This window comes from Procambarus clarkii, chromosome 87 (assembly GCF_040958095.1).
Source record: "Procambarus clarkii isolate CNS0578487 chromosome 87, FALCON_Pclarkii_2.0, whole genome shotgun sequence".
In the NCBI taxonomy this organism is placed as follows: Eukaryota; Metazoa; Arthropoda; class Malacostraca; order Decapoda; family Cambaridae; genus Procambarus; species Procambarus clarkii.
Window position 1 is genome coordinate 20407 of NC_091236.1, and position 21610 is coordinate 42016.

General features: G+C 44.7%; 1 protein-coding gene across 1 annotated transcript in view; it reads right to left on the reverse strand.

Annotated features, from left to right (window-relative positions):
- Positions 1 to 11226: 11226 nt before the first annotated feature.
- LOC123753771 (uncharacterized) overlaps positions 11227 to 21610 on the reverse strand; it is a 230397-nt gene continuing 220013 nt past the window's right edge. Inside the window, exon 7 of the mRNA XM_069317199.1 lies at positions 11227 to 11333. Within this exon, the coding sequence (XP_069173300.1) occupies positions 11248 to 11333 (86 nt within the window). The 3' untranslated portion in view covers positions 11227 to 11247. The remainder of the gene's footprint in view (positions 11334 to 21610) is intronic.

Sequence of the window (21610 nt, forward strand, 5' to 3'; positions counted from 1 at the left end):
TCTCCTGCTTTCTCGTTGTCAGTCTTCCTTTGTAGTTGTTGTTGACTCTCGTAGTGCCCTCATGGCTCTCGGGTCCTTTAATCCGGTTCATCCAGTAGTTGTCGAGATCCAGCATTGGCTGTTTCTTGTTCACAGTAAATTTAAGTCGGTTGAGTTTTGTTGGGTTCCCAGCCATATTGGTGTGTCTTTAAATGAGCGTTCGGATGCTGCCGCCAAGGAAGCTGTCCACTCTTGTCCCATCTCTCGTAAAGGTATTCCATATTCCGACTCTGACCCTGTTATCCATTCCTTCGTTCTTACCCGTTGGCAGGCTTCTTGGTCGTCTGTTACTGGTAACAAACTACGTACTCTTAAATGTTGTGTTTCCTCGTGGCCGTCCTCCTACCACCGTAACCGGCGATGGGAAACAGCTCTGGCGAGGTTGCGTATTGGCCATACTCGCTTAACCCATGGTCACTTGATGGAGCGCCGCCCTGCTCCTTATTGTCCTAGTTGCATTGTCCCTCTTACGGTCGTGCATGTCCTTCTTGAATGTCCTGACTTCCAGGACGAGCGTATGTCTTGCTTTCCGACCGCCCCTCGCGGTCACCTGTCCCTCAATAGAATTCTTCGTGACTCGGATACTTTTGATATCGTTCGCCTTTTGCGTTTTTGTTCTCGTATTGGCATCCTTGGTGATATTTAGCGCCCTCTGATTATTTTGCGCATATGATGGTGCTACATAGCCTTCCCGGTTTGGTGCCTTCTTTTGATAATTACTTACTTACAAGAGGTCTATTCGACCAGGGATCCCAGAAAACGTTTATCACTGAACAAGCAGCTAACCAGCTGAAACTTAAACCCTTGTGTAAGGTGTCATTGAACATATCAGGATTCCTAGCAGATACCGGACCTCAAGAATTTGAAGTAGTACAGTCACTAGACGCCTAGGCGGTTATGTCTGACCTGTTAAGGCCATCGTAGTTAATCACATCCCTCCTGACATGAATGTCAAAGGTTTAAGGGCACAGCCAAATTTTTACAGAAAAATAGAATCAACTTGGCTGACTCCAAGATAAAGTCTGACCACCTAACCAATGTAGATCTATTAGTAGGGGCAGACCATTATTATCAGTTCATTATTGGAACTTCAAACCACTATGGAATGAACTTGTTGAGCTCAGCCGGGGGCTATTTACTTTCAGGTAGAGTCTTGAACCTGAGGAAGCCTATGCCAGCTGACAACCAACATTAATTCCAGATTGGGTCTGGTACAATTAGTACTAGCTGAGTTAGTTTCTATGGACCTCAGTGGATTAATCAGTGGTCAGTAGCCTAAGAATTGGCTGCAGGTCACCCGACAATATTTAACAGTTCTAACATTGCAATAAACTAATACATTCTAGTGTTGTCTTATATGCAACAGTTCTTGTGTTGAATTATATGCAACAGTTCTTCTGTTGTAATATATCCAACTGTTCTAATGTTGTATTACATGCATCAGTTCTAGTGTTGTATTAAATGAAACAGTTCCTGTGTTTTATTATATGCAACCATTTTAGCGTTTTATTATATGCAACTGTTTTAATGTTGTATTACATGCAATACAACATTAAACACATTAGTTCTTGTGTTGTATTATATGCATCATTGTTCAATTGTTTTATTATACACAACAGTTCTAGTGTGGTATTATATGCATAAGTTTTAGTGTTGTATTGTACAACAGTTCTAGTGTTGTATTATACAACTATTCTAATGTTGTATTATATTCCTCAGTTCTAGTGTTGTAATTTATGCAACAGTTCCAGTATTCTATTATATGCAATAGATACTAGACTAGATTATATGCATCTTATTTTGTTTATTATTAGCAATATTTCTAGTGTTGTATTACATGCTATTACATGTATTTCAGTTTCAATGCTGTTTTATTTCATACAATAGTTCAAGTGGTCTATTTTATACAACTTTTGTATTAAACATACTTGTTACCCTGTTATTTCATGCGTAGTTATAATTATATACACTATAGTTATAATTATATACACATTTAACTATAATTATAATTATATACACATATAGGTATAGTTATATACACATATAAGTATAGGTATAGTTATATACACAAATAACTACAATTATAGGTATAGTTATATATGCAAATAACTACTATTATAGGTATATACTCATATGATTATAGTTATCGTTATATACACATATAACTATAGTCATAGTTATATACTCATATAACTATAGTTATAGTTATGTATTCATATAACAATAGTTATAGTTATATACTCATATAATTATAGTTATAGTTATACGTGAGTAGTTATACGCACAACAAAACATGTGTTGTATTATACCAACTGCTCTGACGTTGTATTACACACAATAGTTCTAGTGTTGTATTGCACCTACTAGATCTAGTGTTTTATTACACTAAATAGCTCTAGTATTGTATTATACATAATAGCTCTAGTATTGTATTATACATAATAGCTCTAGTATTGTATTATACATAATAGCTCTAGTATTGTATTATACATAATAGCTCTAGTATTGTATTATACATAATAGCTCTAGTATTGTATTATACATAATAGCTCTAGTATTGTATTATACATAATAGCTCTAGTATTGTATTATACATAATAGCTCTAGTATTGTATTATACATAATAGCTCTAGTATTGTATTATACATAATAGCTCTAGTATTGTATTATACATAATAGCTCTAGTATTGTATTATACATAATAGCTCTAGTATTGTATTATACATAATAGCTCTAGTATTGTATTATACATAATAGCTCTAGTATTGTATTATACATAATAGCTCTAGTATTGTATTATACATAATAGCTCTAGTATTGTATTATACATAATAGCTCTAGTATTGTATTATACATAATAGCTCTAGTATTGTATTATACATAATAGCTCTAGTATTGTATTATACATAATAGCTCTAGTATTGTATTATACATAATAGCTCTAGTATTGTATTATACATAATAGCTCTAGTATTGTATTATACATAATAGCTCTAGTATTGTATTATACATAATAGCTCTAGTATTGTATTATACATAATAGCTCTAGTATTGTATTATACATAATAGCTCTAGTATTGTATTATACATAATAGCTCTAGTATTGTATTATACATAATAGCTCTAGTATTGTATTATACATAATAGCTCTAGTATTGTATTATACATAATAGCTCTAGTATTGTATTATACATAATAGCTCTAGTATTGTATTATACATAATAGCTCTAGTATTGTATTATACATAATAGCTCTAGTATTGTATTATACATAATAGCTCTAGTATTGTATTATACATAATAGCTCTAGTATTGTATTATACATAATAGCTCTAGTATTGTATTATACATAATAGCTCTAGTATTGTATTATACATAATAGCTCTAGTATTGTATTATACATAATAGCTCTAGTATTGTATTATACATAATAGCTCTAGTATTGTATTATACATAATAGCTCTAGAGTTGTTTTATACACAATAGCTCAATTGTTGTATTACATACAATATCTCTAGTGTTGTATTACAGACACCAGTTCTAGTGTTGTCTTATACGTTACAGCTCTAGTGTTGCATTACACACAATAACTCTAGTGTTGTATTAAACACAATAACCCTAGTGTTGTATTAAACACAATAGCTCTAGTGTTGCATTACACACAATAACTCTAGTGTTGTATTAAACACAATAGCTCTAGTGTTTTATTTAACACAATAACTCTTCTGTTGCATTACTTTAAATAAATTTGTAACAGTTATTTTGCTGTAAGTGAACTCAACTTTATATTGACGCTTGAATGGCAAATGTTTGAGTGATAGCCACGTACTGTCTTGTGATAAACGCCAGTCACAGAGGGAAAATATAAAGACTAGCAGATCCATATATTTATTTCTTATTATAATCTCATAAATTACAGGACAACTAAAGCAATCACGGATTTTATGTTCCTTGGCTAGAATTTAGATTCCTTAAAATTCCAGGTGAGTTTATGATCAGGATTGGTAGCATTGGAGGTTGATTCATGAGGACAAGAACATCTACACTGTTGTATGTTCTACGTGGGGAGAATACATCATGATAGAAGAACAGAAGCAGTCACTGCTGCCACTACCATTATACACACTATGACCGTGATGCAACAAGTAACTGTTCCCACTGCCATTTTACACACTATGACAAGAATACAACAAAAGTCACTGTTCTCAATGCCATTATACACGCTATGACAATGATACAACAACAGCCACTGCTGCCACTACCATTATACACACTATGACAATGATACAACAACAGCCACTGCTGCCACTATCATTATACACACTATGACAATGATACATCAACAACCACTGCTGCTACTGTCATTATACATACTATGACAATGATACATTAACAGCCACTGCTGCCACTATCATTATACACACTATGACAATGATACATTAACAGCCACTGCTGCTACTGTCATTATACATACTATGACAATGATACAACAGCAGCCACTGCTGCCACTATCATTATACACACTATGACAATGATACATTAACAGCCACTGCTGCCACTATCATTATACACACTATGACAATGATTCAACAACAGCCACTGCTGCCACTATCATTATACACACTATGACAATGATTCAACAACAGCCACTGCTGCCACTATCATTATACTCACTATGACAATGATACATTAACAGCCACTGCTGCCACTATCATTATACTCACTATGACAATGATACAACAACAGCCACTGCTGCCACTATCATTATACTCACTATGACAATGATACAACAACAGCCACTGCTGCCACTATCATTATACTCACTATGACAATGATACAACAACAGCCACTGCTGCCACTATCATTATACTCACTATGACAATGATACAACAACAGCCACTGCTGCCACTATCATTATACTCACTATGACAATGATACAACAACAGCCACTGCTGCCACTATCATTATACACACTATGACAATGATACAACAACAGCCACTGCTGCCACTATCATTATACTCACTATGACAATGATACAACAACAGCCACTGCTGCCACTATCATTATACACACTATGACAATGATACAACAACAGCCACTGCTGCCACTATCATTATACTCACTATGACAATGATACAACAACAGCCACTGCTGCCACTATCATTATACTCACTATGACAATGATACAACAACAGCCACTGCTGCCACTATCATTATACTCACTATGACAATGATACAACAACAGCCACTGCTGCCACTATCATTATACTCACTATGACAATGATACAACAACAGCCACTGCTGCCACTATCATTATACTCACTATGACAATGATACAACAACAGCCACTGCTGCCACTATCATTATACTCACTATGACAATGATACAACAACAGCCACTGCTGCCACTATCATTATACTCACTATGACAATGATACAACAACAGCCACTGTTGCCACTATCATTATACTCACTATGACAATGATACAACAACAGCCACTGCTGCCACTATCATTATACTCACTATGACAATGATACAACAACAGCCACTGCTGCCACTATCATTATACTCACTATGACAATGATACAACAACAGCCACTGCTGCCACTATCATTATACTCACTATGACAATGATACAACAACAGCCACTGCTGCCACTATCATTATACTCACTATGACAATGATACAACAACAGCCACTGCTGCCACTATCATTATACTCACTATGACAATGATACATCAACAGCCACTGCTGCCACTATCATTATACTCACTATGACAATGATACAACAACAGCCACTGCTGCCACTATCATTATACACACTATGACAAGAATACAACAGCACGTGAAGCTGTGCGGGTGTGCGGGCGCGCCATTTCAATTCTCACTGAGCGGGTTAATTGTACCAGCATTCTAAAGGACTGATTGAGTGATGGTGATAAGTTATACTAGAGCTACTGATGGTCGTGTCAAGGTGCTTGACCAGCTCGCTTGGTGCAAACCAGGCTATCTCCAAGGATATTCCATCTGCCATTAGGGAAACTCGGGGTGTTAGTTTTATCTAACATTGTTGTGAAGGATACAATATTGGGCTCCCTCGCTTAAAATTCACAGTCTACCTGTCACCTGAATCATCGCAAGCAGAGAGTGAGTGTGAATGCTTGAATGTAAGTACTAAATCCCGGGTTATTTAAAGTGTCGTGCACATATTATTTTTGGTGATCAATAATCACCCAATCTCGGTTCGATCACAGAAAATCTCACAACCAGCTTTCTCTGTGTGGGAATCAAATGTGATTGTGGAAGTGTTAAGTTGTCAGCTCACTTTCAAAGTGTTGCGTCGCTAGTAGAGTGACTGATGACGTATGTGTGTGTGAACAATATTATTAAACACATTTAAGATAGGATGTTAACGTCTGTTACTGGAAGTGTTGGGAGTGATTAATTACTACGGTCGTCTTAGTGACACGTGTTATATTTTTATTGAGTGATTATCTCATTGTGGGTTGTACTGTGAGGTGAAACTTTGTTATTGTTTCGTCTGTGTGATAAGAAATTATTAGTGTTGTTAATTTTTATAATTATTGAAGTGTTGATTAATTGATTGTTAAATGTCCGAGTGACAGTGTGATTAATGTAAACTAATTGATTGATTATTGACTATCTGTGTGACAGTGTTTTACGTAAGTTTGTTAATTAATTGATTGAGTGTTGACTGAGTGCCAGAATGATTATCGTAAATTAATTGAGTGTTAATTAATTCATTGTGATTTAATGTCTTTGTTACATTGATAAAATAATTACTTTATGTTGTTGTGAATGTCTTGGTGACAATGTTCTTTTGTATTTATTTACGAGTGTAAATGTGTTGTGTTGGTGAAGTGCTGGATACTGCCAGATGCAAGTGTTGGTGAAGTGCTAGGATACTGCCAGATGCAAGTGTTGGTGAAGTGCTAGGATACTGCCAGATGCAAGTGTTGGTGAAGTGCTAGGATACTGCCAGATGCAAGTGTTGGTGAAGTGCTAGGATACTGCCAGATGCAAGTGTTGGTGAAGTGCTAGGATACTGCCAGATGCAAGTGTTGGTGAAGTGCTAGGATACTGCCAGATGCAAGTGTTGGTGAAGTGCTAGGATACTGCCAGATGCAAGTGTTGGTGAAGTGCTAGGATACTGCCAGATGCAAGTGTTGGTGAAGTGCTAGGATACTGCCAGATGCAAGTGTTGGTGAAGTGCTAGGATACTGCCAGATGCAAGTGTTGGTGAAGTGCTAGGATACTGCCAGATGCAAGTGTTGGTGAAGTGCTAGGATACTGCCAGATGCAAGTGTTGGTGAAGTGCTAGGATACTGCCAGATGCAAGTGTTGGTGAAGTGCTAGGATACTGCCAGATGCAAGTGTTGGTGAAGTGCTAGGATACTGCCAGATGCAAGTGTTGGTGAAGTGCTAGGATACTGCCAGATGCAAGTGTTGGTGAAGTGCTAGGATACTGCCAGATGCAAGTGTTGGTGAAGTGCTAGGATACTGCCAGATGCAAGTGTTGGTGAAGTGCTAGGATACTGCCAGATGCAAGTGTTGGTGAAGTGCTAGGATACTGCCAGATGCAAGTGTTGGTGAAGTGCTAGGATACTGCCAGATGCAAGTGTTGGTGAAGTGCTAGGATACTGCCAGATGCAAGTGTTGGTGAAGTGCTAGGATACTGCCAGATGCAAGTGTTGGTGAAGTGCTAGGATACTGCCAGATGCAAGTGCAGTAATTGCCAAGAACACCAAGTGTTCAGTTAGTTCACTTTTGGTCATGACCTGTTCAGTGGGTCGAGAAAGTACGCTTTGCAGGGGATGAGTCACAATAGCGTGGCTAAAGTATGTTGATCAGACCACACACTAGAGGGTGAAGGGACGACGACGTTTCGGTCCGTCCTGGACCATTCTCAAGTCGATTGAGAATGGCAATCGACTTGAGAATGGTCCTGGACGGACCGAAACCTCGTCGTCCCTTCACCTTCTAGTGTGTGGTCTGGTAACAAGGTACTTTCTCACACCTGTGAGAGTGGTGGGAACGGCTTCCTGCTGGGAGGAGGTGTTTTGACAGTTGATGAGGTGCCACTCTTGAGTAACGTAACGAACGTGGGTCACTGTGCATTAGTAAGTAAGGTGTTGAATAAATACATTTAATTTGTTAAACGTGCCTTCGATGTCATTGCTAATTATGAAGTACTGCCCCATTATTCTTTAATATTTCTTCTTGTCATTAATTTGAATTGCCTCGGGATCCAACCTAGACCCTCAAGCACTGAATAAAAAATTCGGTGCTACCATCAGCTACCTGCTAGACTTGCTTGCAAGCAAGTTGCAAAGAGAACGATTAAGTGTGGAAGGCCTGGTTTTGCATGTGGAATATAAGACAGCCCTGGCCTACATCTACACCTGAATACCTAGACCTTGGTGTCTTGCTCACGCCTCGGTAGTGTATTCATTTGCTTGTCGAAGGCAAACATTCGAATCCGCATCCCAATAACCAGACCCCTCACATCTGGCCCCCACCACCGTGCTAGAGAGTTTATGGGGGGGGGGGGTATAATCTGACATCTGGCCCCCCCCCCACCGTGCTAGAGAGGCTGTGAAGGGGAGGGGGGTATAATCTCACATCTGGCCCCCACCACCGTGCTAGAGAGGCTGTGAGGGGGGGGGGGGATAATCTCACATCTGGCGCCCACCACCGTGCTAGAGAGGCTGTGAGGGGGGGGGGGGATAATCTCACATCTGGCGCCCACCACCGTGCTAGAGAGGGTGTGAGGGGGGGGGGGGATAATCTCACATCTGGCGCCCACCATCGTGCTAGAGAGGGTGTGAGGGGGGGGGGATAATCTCACATCTGGCGCCCACCACCGTGCTAGAGAGGGTGTGAGGGGGGGGGGGGTATAAACTCACATCTGGCGCCCACCACCGTGCTAGAGAGGGTGTGAGGGGGGGTATAAACTCACATCTGGCGCCCACCACCGTGCTAGAGAGGGTGTGAGGGGGGGGTATAAACTCACATCTGGCGCCCACCACCGTGCTAGAGAGGGTGTGAGGGGGGGGGGTATAAACTCACATCTGGCGCCCACCACCGTGCTAGAGAGGGTGTGAGGGGGGGGGATAATCTCACATCTGGCGCCCACCACCGTGCTAGAGAGGGTGTGAGGGGGGGGGGGTATAAACTCACATCTGGCGCCCACCACCGTGCTAGAGAGGGTGTGAGGGGGGGGGATAATCTCACATCTGGCGCCCACCACCGTGCTAGAGAGGGTGTAAGGGGGGGGTATAAACTCACATCTGGCGCCCACCACCGTGCTAGAGAGGGTGTGAGGGGGGGCGGTATAAACTCACATCTGGCGCCCACCACCGTGCTAGAGAGGGTGTGAGGGGGGGGGTATAAACTCACATCTGGCGCCCACCACCGTGCTAGAGAGGGTGTGAGGGGGGGGGATAATCTCACATCTGGCGCCCACCACCGTGCTAGAGAGGGTGTGAGGGGGGGGGGTATAAACTCACATCTGGCGCCCACCACCGTGCTAGAGAGGGTGTGAGGGGGGGGGTATAAACTCACATCTGGCGCCCACCACCGTGCTAGAGAGGGTGTGAGGGGGGGGGGGGATAATCTCACATCTGGCGCCCACCACCGTGCTAGAGAGGGTGTGAGGGGGGGTATAAACTCACATCTGGCGCCCACCACCGTGCTAGAGAGGGTGTGAGGGGGGGGTATAAACTCACATCTGGCGCCCACCACCGTGCTAGAGAGGGTGTGAGGGGGGGGGTATAAACTCACATCTGGCGCCCACCACCGTGCTAGAGAGGGTGTGAGGGGGGGGTGGTATAAACTCACATCTGGCGCCCACCACCGTGCTAGAGAGGGTGTGAGGGGGGGGGATAATCTCACATCTGGCCCCCACCACCGTGCTAGAGAGGCTATGAGGGGGGGGATAATCTCACATCTGGCCCCCACCACCGTGCTAGAGAGGGTGTGAGGGGGGGGATAATCTCACATCTGGCGCCCACCACCGTGCTAGAGAGGGTGTGAGGGGGGGGGGGGTATAAACTCACATCTGGCGCCCACCACCGTGCTAGAGAGGGTGTGAGGGGGGGGGATAATCTCACATCTGGCGCCCACCACCGTGCTAGAGAGGGTGTAAGGGGGGGGTATAAACTCACATCTGGCGCCCACCACCGTGCTAGAGAGGGTGTGAGGGGGGGCGGTATAAACTCACATCTGGCGCCCACCACCGTGCTAGAGAGGGTGTGAGGGGGGGGGTATAAACTCACATCTGGCGCCCACCACCGTGCTAGAGAGGGTGTGAGGGGGGGGGATAATCTCACATCTGGCGCCCACCACCGTGCTAGAGAGGGTGTGAGGGGGGGGGGGGTATAAACTCACATCTGGCGCCCACCACCGTGCTAGAGAGGGTGTGAGGGGGGGGGTATAAACTCACATCTGGCGCCCACCACCGTGCTAGAGAGGGTGTGAGGGGGGGGGGGGATAATCTCACATCTGGCGCCCACCACCGTGCTAGAGAGGGTGTGAGGGGGGGTATAAACTCACATCTGGCGCCCACCACCGTGCTAGAGAGGGTGTGAGGGGGGGGTATAAACTCACATCTGGCGCCCACCACCGTGCTAGAGAGGGTGTGAGGGGGGTGGTATAAACTCACATCTGGCGCCCACCACCGTGCTAGAGAGGGTGTGAGGGGGGGGGTGGTATAAACTCACATCTGGCGCCCACCACCGTGCTAGAGAGGGTGTGAGGGGGGGGGGATAATCTCACATCTGGCCCCCACCACCGTGCTAGAGAGGCTATGAGGGGGGGGATAATCTCACATCTGGCCCCCACCACCGTGCTAGAGAGGCTATGAGGGGGGGGGGATAATCTCACATCTGCCCCCCACCACCGTGCTAGAGAGGCTATGAGGGGGGGGGATAATCTCACATCTGGCCCCCACCACCGTGCTAGAGAGGCTATGAGGGGGGGGGGATAATCTCACATCTGCCCCCCACCACCGTGCTAGAGAGGCTATGAGGGGGGGGGGATAATCTCACATCTGCCCCCCACCACCGTGCTAGAGAGTACCCTGGGGCTGCTCGCTGTACCCGGTGGTCCCAGGCTAGGGAGTACCCTGGAGCTGCTCTCATTACCCCCCCCCCTCCCCGTCTGTAAGAGAGTACCTTGGGGCTGTTCTCAGTACCCCTTGGCCCCCAGGTAACACACACACAGGGGAATGTTGTCCCACCTGATGAGCGTCACATGTTTTCCATACGCCGTCACTGGAAGAGAATAAGACACTATAAGACAAAAGTTATCTGCGCTACACTCCAGCTCTGAACGGGGAGTTCAACACTCCAGCTCTGAACGGGGAGTTCAACACTCCAGCTCTGAACGGGGAGTTCAACACTCCAGCTCTGAACGGGGAGTTCAACACTCCAGCTCTGAACGGGGAGTTCAACACTCCAGCTCTGAACGGGGAGTTCAACACTCCAGCTCTGAACGTGGAGTTCAACACTCCAGCTCTGAACGGGGAGGTCAACACTCCAGCTCTGGACGTAAAGGTCAACACTTCTGTTGAGCGGAATTTGGACAAATTAAATCTTTCATGTGAATTTATTGAGGAAATTACAGCAAATTCGGGAAAATATACAGCAAATTTACTATTATATATTTGTGGGAGGAGGAGACTAACGGAGACCTGTGGTCCCAGGTATTACAATAACAATTAGAGGTTATTGTAAAATGATGATCACAAATTATTGGTCCAAATTAGTGTGAGGTGTATGTAAAGTGGAGGTCGCCCCCTGAAGCATTCCATGCAAGAATAAGAGTTCATAATAGCAGTTTGCCTTAATAAAGATCAGACAAATACATTGTGAATATGAGGAAATTGAAATGAAATTCCCTTGAAATTCCTGTTTCTCCAACTTTGGGTAAGCCATGATAATGAACGCAGGTTTACTGCCATCGAAGCCAACATACTAAAAATACATATAAAATGTAAATCACTTCTTATTATTTATTAAAACTATGAAACAAAGAGATAGACAATGGGTAAATAACGTAAAATAAGCAGACTAATTTTGGGATGTGAGAAAATGTCTTGCATCGTGAGGTCTCCTAGTGCCTCACCCCTCGCGTTACCCCGCGCCTCACCCCATGCCTCACTCCGTGCCTCACCCCTCGCCTCACTCCGTACCTCACCCCTCGCCTCACCCCTCGCCTCAATCCGTACCTCACCCCATGCTTCGCCCCGTGCATCACCCGGAGCCTCACCCCGTACCTCACCCCGCGCCTCACCCCGTGCCACACCCCTCGCCTCACCCCTCGCCTCACCCCGTGCCTCACCCCTCGCCTCACTCCGTGCCTCACCCCATGCTTCGCCCCGTGCATCACCCGGAGCCTCACCCCGTACCTCACCCCGCGCCTCACCCCATGCCTCACCCCGTGCCACACCCCTCGCCTCACCCCTCGCCTCACCCCGTGCTTCACCCCTCGCCTTACCCCTCGCCTCACCCCTAACCTCACCCCGTACCTCACCCCGCGCCTAACCCCATGCCTCACCACGTGCCACACCCCTCGCCTCACCCCGTGCCTCACCCCGTGCCTCATCCCATGCCTCATCTCATGCCTCACCTCGTGCCTCATCTCATGCCTCACCTCGTGCCTCATCTCATGCCTCACCCCGTGCCTCGCCCCGTGCCTTACCCTGTGTCTCACCCCGTGCCTCATCCCATGCCTCATCCCGGCCATGCCTCACCCCGTGCCTCGCCCCGTGCCTCACCCTGTATCTCATCCCGTGCCTCATCCCATGCCTCACCCCGTGCCTCACCCCGTGCCTCACCCCGTGCCTCACCCCGTGCCTCGCCCCGTGCCTCACCATGTGTCTCACCCCGTGCCTCACCCCGTGCCTCACCCTGTGCCTCACCCCGTGCCTCACCCCGTGCCTCACCCTGTGCCTCACCCCGTGCCTCACCCCGTGCCTCGCCCCGTGCCTCACCCTGTGTCTCACCCCGTGCCTCATCCCATGCCTCACCCCGTGCCGCGCCTCGCGCCTCACCCTGTGTCTCACCCCGTGCCTCATCCCATGCCTCACCCCGTGCCTCATCCCATGCCTCACCCCGTGTCTCACCTCGTGCCTCGCTCCGTGCCTGATCCCATTCCTCTCCCCCGTGCCTCACCACGTGCCTAATCATGTGCCTCACCCCCATGCCAAGCTTCGTGCTTCAACCTGTGCGCCACACACCGTGCCTCACCCCGTGCCTCACCCCCATGCCAAGCTTCGTGCTTCAACCTGTGCGCCACACACCGTGCCTCACCCCACGCCTCACCTCGAGTCTCACCCCTTGCCACACCCTGTATTTATAATCTATATAATTAAAAATGGTAATGTTCGTTTGTGCATAACCGCTAATCTCCGAAAGTTCTTTACCGACTGCTTTGAAATTTTGACACAACGATGCATTTGAATTGATGCGTCTTTTTATATACCTACTATATAGATGCCACACCTGTGACAGGTAAAACATGCGGTTTTTTTTTTTAAACAGTGCATATGTTGCAAATAATAGCAACACAGCATGCTATACTAAATGTCACAAATTCCATTTCAATGTTTCCGATTGCATTGATACATTTTATTTTCATAGATTTCGATATATTTTATTTTTTATTGAATTATTTTGTGTGACATTGTGTTGGAATTGAGCTGTGTTGTTTACCATACCGTTCATTTCGTAAGTATAAGTATAGATGCCACACCTGTGACAGGTAAAACTATGCTTTTCTTGAAAAACAGCGCCATCTGCTGTATGTAGGAGCCACATACATGCTATATTAATATGTTACAATTACAATCCAATGTTTCTGATTGCAGTGATAAATTGAATTTTCATAGATTTAGATTTATTTTCATGCTGATTTAATTATTCTGTGTGAATTGAGTTTGAATTGAGCTGTCTTGTTTATCACACCGTTCATTTCGTGAGTATAGTTTATTTTTTTATTTTTTCATATTTTCATTTCATTTTTAATTGTTTTTATTATATTTCAGTGATGGGAACATCAGATCACTTGATGTTCCCAATTTTCTGATGGGAACATCAGACCATTTGGGAAGTCATCGGATGAGGGAGTGGGGAATGGTGGGGATGACGAGGAGACGGAAGTGAGAGATGGTGGGGAGGACGAGGGGACAAGGGAGGGGGTAATGGTGGGGAAGGATGAGGGGACGGGGGAGTTTGGAATGGTGGGGACTAGGGGATGAGGAGAATGGTGGGGAGGACAAAGAAACAGGGGAGTGGGGCATGGTGGGGAAGGACGAGGAGACGGTGGAGTGGGGAATGGTTGAGAGGCCGAGGAGACGGGTGAGGGGGGTATGGTGGGGAGGACTGGGGGACAGGGAAGTATGCTGTGGCTCAGTAACACACATGCGTTGCTGAGCCACAGCAACGCGTTGCCGGTTACTGTTAGTTACAAAATAAACATACACCATACAATATTCAATACAGCACTCCTCACAACTTAGTCATTTTGATAATAACATCATAATATCTTATCTTCCACCAAGGACTCCAGTACCCCCATAAGCTCTGGCCCGGCACTAGGGCTTTATACAGCAACTACACCTGGTAGCATCAATGTCATATTTATATAAACTAGGAAAACTGGACTCTCCCTAATTAACCTATTCGGTAGTACGTCAATATACTCTACACACTCTTGCAACGTGAATACTACAACTTGGTGGTTTATCTTAGTAACTGGCAGGAAAGATCCATTCAACATGGAAAGGACCGGCCCACACCGATGCTCCTTGGGTCTGGGGAAGATGGCGTTCGTCTCGTCGCGTCGTCACTCGCTCCTCCATACATAATCTCTCAACATTCCCGGTCTCCCTTCGTAGATTATGTGATCGAGTCCACTTTTCCTTTACACAGTTCTACCACACAGCACACATAATTCCTAACCAGTCTCTAGGTCTCTAGGTCAAGGTACTTCTTTGCTGAGCGGAGTAAACTCAGCATCGCGCGACCTCCCAGCTGCCAGCCGCAGGTTTCTTTCGAGAAAAGTTCTCTTTATTGTTCCCACACAACGTTTCTGACCGTGCCTCACCCTGTGCCTCACCCCATGCTTCACCCCGTGCTTCACCCTGTGCCTCACCCTGTTCCTCACCCTGTGCCTCACCCTGTGCCTCACCCTGTGCCTCACCCTGTGCCTCACCCCATGCTTCACCCCGTGCTTCACCCTGTGCCTCACCCTGTGCCTCACCCTGTGCCTCACCCCGTGCTTCACCCTGTGCCTCACCCTGTGCCTCACCCTGTGCCTCACCCTGTGCCTCACCCTGTGCCTCACCCCCGTGCCTCACCCCCGTGCCTCACCCCATGCTTCACCCCGTGCTTCACCCTGTGCCTCACCCTGTGCCTCACCCTGTGCCTCACCCTGTGCCTCACCCCATGCTTCACCCCGTGCCTCACCCTGTGCCTCACCCTGTGCCTCACCCCATGCTTCACCCCGTGCTTCACCCCGTGCCTCACCCTGTGCCTCACCCTGTGCCTCACCCCCGTGCCTCACCCTGTGCCTCATACTGTATCTCATCCCGCGTCTAACCGTGTGCCTCACCTTGTGCCTCATCTCGTGCCTCACCTTGTGCCTCATCTCGTGCCTCACCCTGTGCCTCATCTCGTGCCTCACCTTGTGCCTCATCTCGTGCCTCACCCTGTGCCTCACCCTGTACGTCATCACGTGTCTCACCCTGTGGCTCATCCCGTGTCTCACCCTGTGCATCACCTTGCGCCTCACTCTGTGCCTCGCCCAGTGCTTCACTCTGTGCCTCGCCATGTGCCTTGCACTGTGCCTCACACTTTTAGGGAGCAGGAGACCAGATACAAGGTATCATTTGGGATATGAAATACTTCAAGAGTCAAAGAGAGAGAAAGACCTGGGGGTTGACATCACGCCAGACCTGTCCCTTGAAACCCATATCAAGAGGATAACATCAGCGGCATATGCCAAGTTGGCTAACATAAGAACGTACTTTAGAAACTAGTGTAAGGAATGTTTCAGAACTCTGATTACCACATATGCCATATGTCAGACCAATCATGGGGAATGCGGCTCCAGCGTGGAGTCCATATCTACTCAAGCATAAGAATAAACTGGAAAAGGTTCAAAGGTTTGTAACCCAACCCGTCCTCTTAAAAATAACGTCGCTTTTGGCTCGCATGCGCGCTATGGCCAAAAGTGGACGTAATTTGAAATGAAATCGACTCACAAAAGTGACGTAGTGACTCGTTTTCTGTTTGAGTCATCCGGCTTACTCGGAAAGGTTAGGAGAGGAAACTTTTAATGAACATTTTTCATAAAAGTTTGAAACTTTAAGAGAATTTCCTGCCCACCTAACCTACCAGAGAACCCTTAACTTACTGTTGGTGAAACAAAATCCAAAATTTATTTTCATTTTTTTCATTTTCATATAACGACCCCTTATGGCCATATGGGTAAACGGCCAAAAGCGACGTTATTTTTAAGAGGACAGGTTGGGGAGAACTGAGGGGTATGAGCTACGAGGAGAGACTACGGGAATTAAACCCGTCATGGGGAGACCTCACGTCACTGGGAGACAGAAGAGATAGAGGGACATGATCACCACATACAAGATTATCAAAGAAATTGATAGGGTAGATAAAGACAGACTATTTACCACAAGGGGCACACGCACTAGAGGACACAGATGGAAATTGAGTGCCCAAATGAGCCATAGAGACGTTAAAAAGAATATTTTCAGTGTCAGACTAGTAGACAAATGGAATGCAATAAGAAGTGATGTGGTGGAGTCTGATTCCATACACAGCTTCAAGTGTAGATGTGATAAAACCTAATAGGCTCAGGAACCTGTACATTAGTTGATTGACAGTTGAGAGGCGATACCAAAGAGCCAGAGCTCAACCCCCGCAAGCAAAATTAGCTAAGTATAATTAGGAAAGGTAAGTACTGCCTCGGCTTGTGCGTCACTTCATATATATATATATATATAATATATATATATATATATATATATATATATATATATATATATATATAATATATATATATATATATATGTCGTACCTAGTAGCCAGAACTCACTTCTCAGCCTACTATGCAAGGCCCGATTTGCCTAATAAGCCAAGTTTTACTGAAATAATATATTTTCTCTAATTTTTTTCTTATGAAATGATAAAGCTACCCATTTCATTATGTATGAGGTCAATTTATTTTTATTGGAGTTAAAATTAACGTAGATATATGACCGAACCTAACCAACCCTACCTAACCTAACCTAACCTATCTTTATAGGTTAGGTTAGGTTAGGTAGCCGAAAACGTTAGGTTAGGTTAGGTTAGGTAGGTTAGGTAGTCGAAAAAACATTAATTCATGAAAACTAGGCTTATTAGGCAAATCGGGCCTTGCATAGTAGGCTGAGAAGTGAGTTCTGGCTACTAGGTACGACATATATATATATATATATATATATATATATATATATATATATATATATATATATATATATATATATATATATATATATATATATATATATATATATATATATATGTCGTACCTAATAGCCAGAACGCACTTTACAGCCTATTATGCAAGGCCTGATTTGCCTAATAAGCCAAGTTTTCCTTAATTAATATATTTTCTCTAATTTTTTTCTTATGAAATGATAAAGCTACCCATTTCATTATGTATGAGGTCAATTTTTTTTTATTGGAGTTAAAATTAACGTAGATATATGACCGAACCTAACCAACCCTACCTAACCTAACCTAACCTATCTTTATAGGTTAGGTTAGGTTAGGTAGCCAAAAAAGTTAGGTTAGGTTAGGTTAGGTAGGTTAGGTAGTCGAAAAACAATTAATTCATGAAAACTTGGCTTATTAGGCAAATCGGGCCTTGAATAGTAGGCTGAGAAGTGCGTTCTGGCTACTAGGTACGACATATATATATATATATATATATATATATATATATATATATATATATATATATATATATATATATATATATATATATATATATATATATATATATATATATATATATATATATATATATATATATATATATACAGAGAGAGAGAGAGCGAGAGAGAGAGAGAGAGAGAGAGAGAGAGAGAGAGAGAGAGAGAGAGAGAGAGAGAGAGAGAGAGAGAGAGAGAGAGAGAGAGAGAGAGAGAGAGAGAGAGAGAGAGAGAGAGAGAGGAAAAAGAGAAAGAGAGAGAGAGAAAGAGAGAGAGAAAGAGAGAGAGAGGAGAAAGAGAGAGAAGAGGGACAGAGAGAGAAAAGAAGAGAGACATAAAGAGAAGACAGAGAAAAGAATCAGAGATAAAGAGAGAAGAGAGACATATATAAAAAGAGGAGAGAGACATATATAAAAAGAGGAGAGAGACACAGAGAGCGAAAGAGACAGAGGCAGGAAGAGGAGAAATACTTAGAGCACAAAGACATACATAGAAGAGAGAAAGCAAGAGAGACAGATATACAAAGAAAGAAAGACAGACAGACAGGCAGAGAGACCGAGAGATGGACAGAGACAAACAGATACAGAAAGAGAAAGACAGAGCAGTAAAGAGATAGGAAGAGAGACAAAGTGAAAGAAACAGAGAGAAAAAAACTTGGGGGGTGGGTGGGAGAGTGGAGCTCCGTTGACGTCCTTGGGCCTGATTCACGAAAGCACTTACGCTTGCACTTACGAACGTGTACATCTTTCCTCAATCTTTGACAGCTTTGGTTACATTTATTAAACAGTTTACAAGAATGAAAACTTCCCAATCAACTGTTGTTAGTGTTATAAACAGCCCTCTGGTGCTTCGGAGCTCACTAACTGTTTAATAAATGTAAATAAGGCCGTCAAAGATTGAGAAAAGATGTACAGGATCATAAGTGCTTGCCTAAGTGCTTTCGTAAATCTGGCCCCTGAGCGGCGGCCCACAGCCAGAGTGAGACTGATAAGGTGGATCTAGCCAGGCACACTCCAACGGGTCTTGATCAGAGACAGTTTTGTATTACAATCACTCTGCTTACAAGACCTGACAACTCCTCCATACATCTATACTGGTGGTAGTTCTTACATATCAGTACTTTAACATATACACCCAACATACACATACATATACATGCGCACACTCACACAGTACATACACCCCCCGCCACACACACACACCTCGTAGGGGGCCTCGAAGCCTGGTGGATAGCGCGCAGGACTCGTAATTCTGTGGCGCGGGTTCGATTCCCGCACGAGGCAGAAACAAATGGGCAAAGTTTCTTTCACCCTGAATGCCCCTGTTACCTAGCAGTAAATAGGTACCTGGGAGTTAGTCAGCTGTCACGGGCTGCTTACTGGGGTGTGTGTGTGTGTGTGGTGTGGTGGAAAAAAAGTAGTTAGTAAATAGTTGATTGACAGTAGAGAGGCGGGCCGAAAGAGCAAAGCTTAACCCCCGCAAACACAACTAGGTGAACACACACACTGTAACGATTCGAGAAAGAGACCTGGGAGTGGATGTGACACCTAATCTAACTCCTGAGGCACATATAAATAGGATAACGACAGCAGCGTACTCTACACTAGCGAAAATTAGAACTTCATTCAGAAACCTAAATGAGGAGGCTTTTAGGGCGCTTTACACTGCCTACGTGAGACCCGTCTTAGAGTATGCCGCGCCATCATGGAGCCCCCACCTGAAGAAACACATAAGGAAACTGGAGAAGGTTCAGAGGTTTGCGACGAGGCTTGTCCCAAAGTTACGAGGGCTGGGATATGAAGAGCGTCTGAAGGAACTGAACCTTACGACATTAGAGAAAAGAAGGGAGAGAGGAGATATGATAGGGACATATAAAATACTCAGGGGAATTGACAAAGTGGAAATAGATGTTTGCACGTAATAATAACAGAACGAGGGGACATGGGTGGAAACTGGAAACTCAGATGAGTCACAGAGATGTTAGGAAGTTTTCATTTAGCGTGAGAGTAGTGGAAAAATGAAATGCACTTGGGGAACAGGTTGTGGAAGCAAACTCTATTCATACTTTTAAAATTAGGTATGATAGGAAAATGGGACAGGAGTCATTGCTGTAAACAACCGATAGCTGGAAAGGCGGGATCCAAGAGTCAATGCTCGATCCTGCAAGCACAAATAGGTGAATAGGTGAGTACACACACACACACACACACACACACACACACACACACACACACACACACACACACACACACACACACACACACACACACACACACTCACACACACACACACACACACACACACACACACACACACACTCACACACACACACACACACACACACACACACACACACACACACACACACACACACACACTCACACACACACACACACACACACACACACACACACACACACACACACACACACACACACACACACACACACACACACACACACACAGGAATATGATAGAAACAACATGGCCACCATCAATATAATAGAGAGAGCAGCTTCTGTGGCTAGCAGGAACGGATCCAGGCTACTAATCATGGGAGACTTCAACCATGGAAAGATAGATTGGGGGAACAGAGACCCACATGGAGGCCCAGACACATGGAGAGCTAAGCTGCTGGATGTGGCAACAAGAAACTTTCTAAGTCAACACGTCAAGGGACCGACAAGAATGAGAGGAGGGGATGAACCAGCCTTGCTTGAACTGATATTTACCCTAAATGAGTCGGATATAAGGGAAGTTAAGTTGGAAGCCCCCTTGGGAATGAGTGATCATAGTGTATTGAGCTTTGAGTACCTGGTTGAGCTAGGAATTATCACCCCCAAAAAAGAACTGGGAAACAAAGGGCTGGCGTACCGAAAGGGAAACTACGAGGAGATGAATAAATTCCTATGGGATATACATTGGGACACAGAACTCGGAACCAAGTCTGTACAAGACATGATGGACTATGTCACCCAAAAATGTCAGGAGGCTGTAAGCAGGTTTGTCCCAGCCCAACAGGAAAAAACAGAGAAGCAAAGGAAGAATCCGTGGTTTAATAGGGAATGTATGAAAGCAAAGGAGCTGAACAAAAGGGCATGGAGGAACTTCCGTAATAACAGAACACCAGAAAGTAGAGAGAGATACCAGAGAACTAGGAACGAGTATGTTAGTGTGAGAAGAGCAGCTGAGAAAAAGTATGAAAATGATATAGCTAATAAAGCCAAGACCGAACCAAAGCTACTACACAGTCACATCAGGAGGAAGACAACAGTGAAGGAACAGGTGATGAATCTTAGGGTGGGCGAGGACAGGTACACAGAGAATGACAAAGAGGTGTGTGAAGAACTCAACAAAAGATTCCAGGAGGTCTTTACAATAGAACAGGGAGAAGTCACGGTGCTAGGAGAGGTGGCAGCAAACCAGGTGACCTTGGAAAGGTTCGAAATTACAAGAGATGAGGTCAAGAAGCACCTATTGGAGCTGGATGTGAGAAAAGCTGTTGGGCCGGATGGAATCTCACCATGGGTATTGAAAGAGTGTGCAGGA